General features: G+C 42.8%; 1 protein-coding gene across 1 annotated transcript in view; it reads left to right on the top strand.

Annotated features, from left to right (window-relative positions):
- LOC110302442 (F-box/WD repeat-containing protein 15-like) overlaps window positions 1–3,348 on the top strand; it is a 22,436-nt gene that overhangs the window by 1,598 nt on the left and 17,490 nt on the right. Inside the window, exons 3-4 of the mRNA XM_021173248.1 lie at window positions 152–192; window positions 652–770. Of these exons, the coding sequence (XP_021028907.1) occupies window positions 152–192; window positions 652–770 (160 nt within the window). The remainder of the gene's footprint in view (window positions 1–151; window positions 193–651; window positions 771–3,348) is intronic.

Genomic DNA, 3,348 nt, shown 5'->3' with positions numbered 1-3,348 from the left:
GAGAGAGAGAGAGAGAGAGAGAGAGAGAGAGAGAGAGAGAAGACAACTTTGTGGAATCTGTTTTCTTGAAGGGAAGAATCTTATCTTTTCCATTTGTTTTGAGATAAGGCCTCACTCTATAACCATGGCTAGCCTGGAACTTCATCTGTAGACGAGGCTGGCGGCAAATTCAAGATCTTCTGTTTGCCTTCAGTAGGAATGATACATGATTTGTCCTTCTTTTTGTTTTCTCTTTTCTTTCTTTCTTTCTTTCTTTCTTTCTTTCTTTCTTTCTTTCTTTCGACAGGATCTCATGTACTACCGGTAGACCTCAAACCCTTCATGTAACACACACCAATGCACTTCGGACCTTTCTGCTGCCAAATTAGTAGTGAGTTCCAGCTTATTGGCCTTTCAGAATACAACTGAGAACTCTGCTCAGGAGTCACAGCTCTAGGCCCCAGACCCATTTTGTATCTATAAAAACAGATTAAAGAGTAAATGTTTCTGAACTAATGTCCAGCCTGCAGTGTGCTTGGCTGCCTCTCACTTCATCCTTTCCACAGCTTTTCCCAAGCCTTCACAAGGCAGAGGGAAGGGAACCATACCTCCTTCAGTTTGAGTTGTCCCTTGACTGTCTGCTGTCCACATACTGTTGGGGTTTCCTTGCAGAACCTTATGGATATGCATGTTATATCTCAGGGCGTGGCATAACAAGAAAGAGACAAGACAAGTCTGTTGTCTGTATGGTGAGTTCCAAGAACACGATTTCCACCTGGGATATTCACAAGGTGAGTCTGGTCGATGAGTTGCAAATGTTACCCTCATATGAATTTTAATTTCATCTTTTTGTTGCTGGTGGTGATGAGACAGGACCCCCCTGCACAGAACTGGTTGTCCTGAAGGCCCCTGACAGATCCACCTACCCTGGCTTCCCATGTGCTTTGGTCAAAGGTTTGCACTACCACACCTGATTTTCCCTCCTCTTACTTTTTTTTTTAAAGGTTTATTGTATATATGTATGTTTTCTGTGCATATATGTATGTGTGATCCGTGTCTGCTGCCTGTGGAGGTCACAAGACGGTGTCAGGTCCCTTAAAAACTGTAGTTTCAGATGATTATAAGCTGTGGGCACTGGGGCTGCGGGCACTGAACTCGGGTTCTCTGCTAAGCCATCTGTGCAGGGCCTGTCAGTGTTTCAAAATTTTCATCATAGAGATTTTCATCCAAGGTTGGGTTTTCTCCTAGGTATTCTTTTTAAAGATATATTTTTGATTTTATATATATATATATATATATATATATATATATATATATATGTGTGTGTGTGTGTGTGTGTGTGTGTGTGTCTGTGTGTGTGTGTGTCTGTGTGTGTGTGTGTGTGCCTGTGTTAGTTTATGGTTGGTGCCAGCTGGCAGAAGCCAGAGGCTGTGAGGTGTTGTGTAGGCTTAGGTAACCCACCCAGGGTTCTCTGCAAGAGCGTTATTGCTCTGTACTGCTGAACAATCACTCTGGCCCCTTACTCCAGGGTTTGTTTGTTGGTTGTGTTTTGTTTGTTTGTTTGTTTTTGTTTTTGTTTTGGAACAGTGTTTCACTGTGTAAGAGCCTTGGGAGAAACTTGCTCTGTAGACCAGGCTGGCCTTGAAATTTGTGATCTGCCAAACTATGCCTGCTTGGAATCAAAAGCATATACCCCGTTCACCAGGCCCCTTCAGGGTGGTGGTTGAGGCTGCTCTGAATCAGAAGGCTTCCCTGTTCCTTCTTTACTTTGTTTATTACTCTATAGGAAGGGTGGTGATTTTTTTTCATGATAACATTGCAGCCTGTCAATTTTCTGGAAGTTTATCAGTTCTAAGAGTTTTCAGAGGAGTCTTAGGATCTCTAATACAAGCTCATAGTGCCTGCAAATGAGGAAACGCTGGCGTCTCTCTCCTCTTGGCCTCCCTCTTCTTTGTTTCTCTTGTTTTATTGTTTTAGCTAAAACAATACCATGTTGAATGAGAGTAGAAAGTGTGGATTTACTTGTCTTGTTCCTGATTTTGCTGGGAATGCTTTGGTTTTTTTTCTCACCCTATTTTTGTATGTACAGTAAAGAAACTGCTGACATTACTGTTTCTTGATATTAAGATTTTTATTGCAGATATGAGAGAATGACCAGAGAGATCTAGAAGAGTCCAAAGCAAACGAAGGAAAAAGTAGACTGGGTTGTGTGTTTAAGACTAGGAAATGTTTTGTAGAGTAGAGTATCATGAGGTTGAAGGGGGCCTCAGTGGGCAGGCCCATGCTGAGGCATCCCTCCCCTTGATGTACCAGACATATGATGGGTATAGTGTAGAATAGAGTTTATTTAGGACATTAGAAGTGGAGTTGAGAAGGGAGTAAAGCAGAGAAAGATAGAAAGGGAAAAGGGGAGAAATGTTGAGAGGAAAGGAGAGGCAGGTTAGAAAATGTGGAGTGGGAGAGGGAAGGGGTAAGGGGAAAGAGGGAAAAACAGGTTAGGGAAAGAAAAGATTCAGACAGAAAGGTCAGAGAGAGGGAGTATGGACCCAACAGCCCCTTTTATAGCAAGCAAGGCCTATCTGGCTGTTGCCAGGTAACTGTTGGGTGGTGCCCAGAAGGAATGCTAACATTTGTCCATTTTGGTTTAATTTTAAAAAGGAGAAAGTAGAAAGAGGCGACGGTGAAGCAGGAATAGGGTCCTTGTAATCTTTAACTACTTTTTGCTGACTTTGGGGTAACTTGTTGGTCCAGTCTTAGGAGTGTCGTTTTTTTTTTTTTTTTTTTTTTTTCCTTCCTGTGCAGGATCTGTGGTACCATCTGTGGGTAGGAAGGAACAGGCCCAGTTGAAGCATCCGTGTCTGTGAGAGCAGGTGCTGACACATCTGTGGGTTGCTTCTCTGGAGCTGTCCTGGAGGATGTAGATTTTGAGTAAACACCTGGACATAGCAAGGTGCTGGAACAGTTATGTATATTTGAGGAAGAGAATAAAGTCAAGTGCTTTTGGGAGAAAAAGAAATGTTCTCAGGTGTACATTAGAAACCGTTAGGTCTTGGTGGTTGGGGTGAGAGGAGTCCCAATCCCAGGGAACAGAGAGGAATCCAACCCTCTGGAATAGACAACAGGAACTTAGGCTATTGATTGGCAGGTGTACTTATCTAGATGGGATCTGTGTGGGCCATGAGAGTTGAGTCTGAGTGGGTTTTTCTGGAGCTCATAAGTTTACAAATGAGATAAATCTGTTAACAGCAGGAACACACTTTATGATGAATTTAGGGAAGACAAAATCCTTTCATGGAACAGAAGAAGTAAGAAGGGCTTTTTCCTTTTATCTGGGAGACTGCTTGTGGACGTTGTACATCGTGGTGCGNA

Source organism: Mus caroli, chromosome 9 (assembly GCF_900094665.2).
Source record: "Mus caroli chromosome 9, CAROLI_EIJ_v1.1, whole genome shotgun sequence".
Taxonomy (NCBI): domain Eukaryota; kingdom Metazoa; phylum Chordata; class Mammalia; order Rodentia; family Muridae; genus Mus; species Mus caroli.
This window is presented reverse-complemented; position numbering and strand designations above follow the sequence as displayed.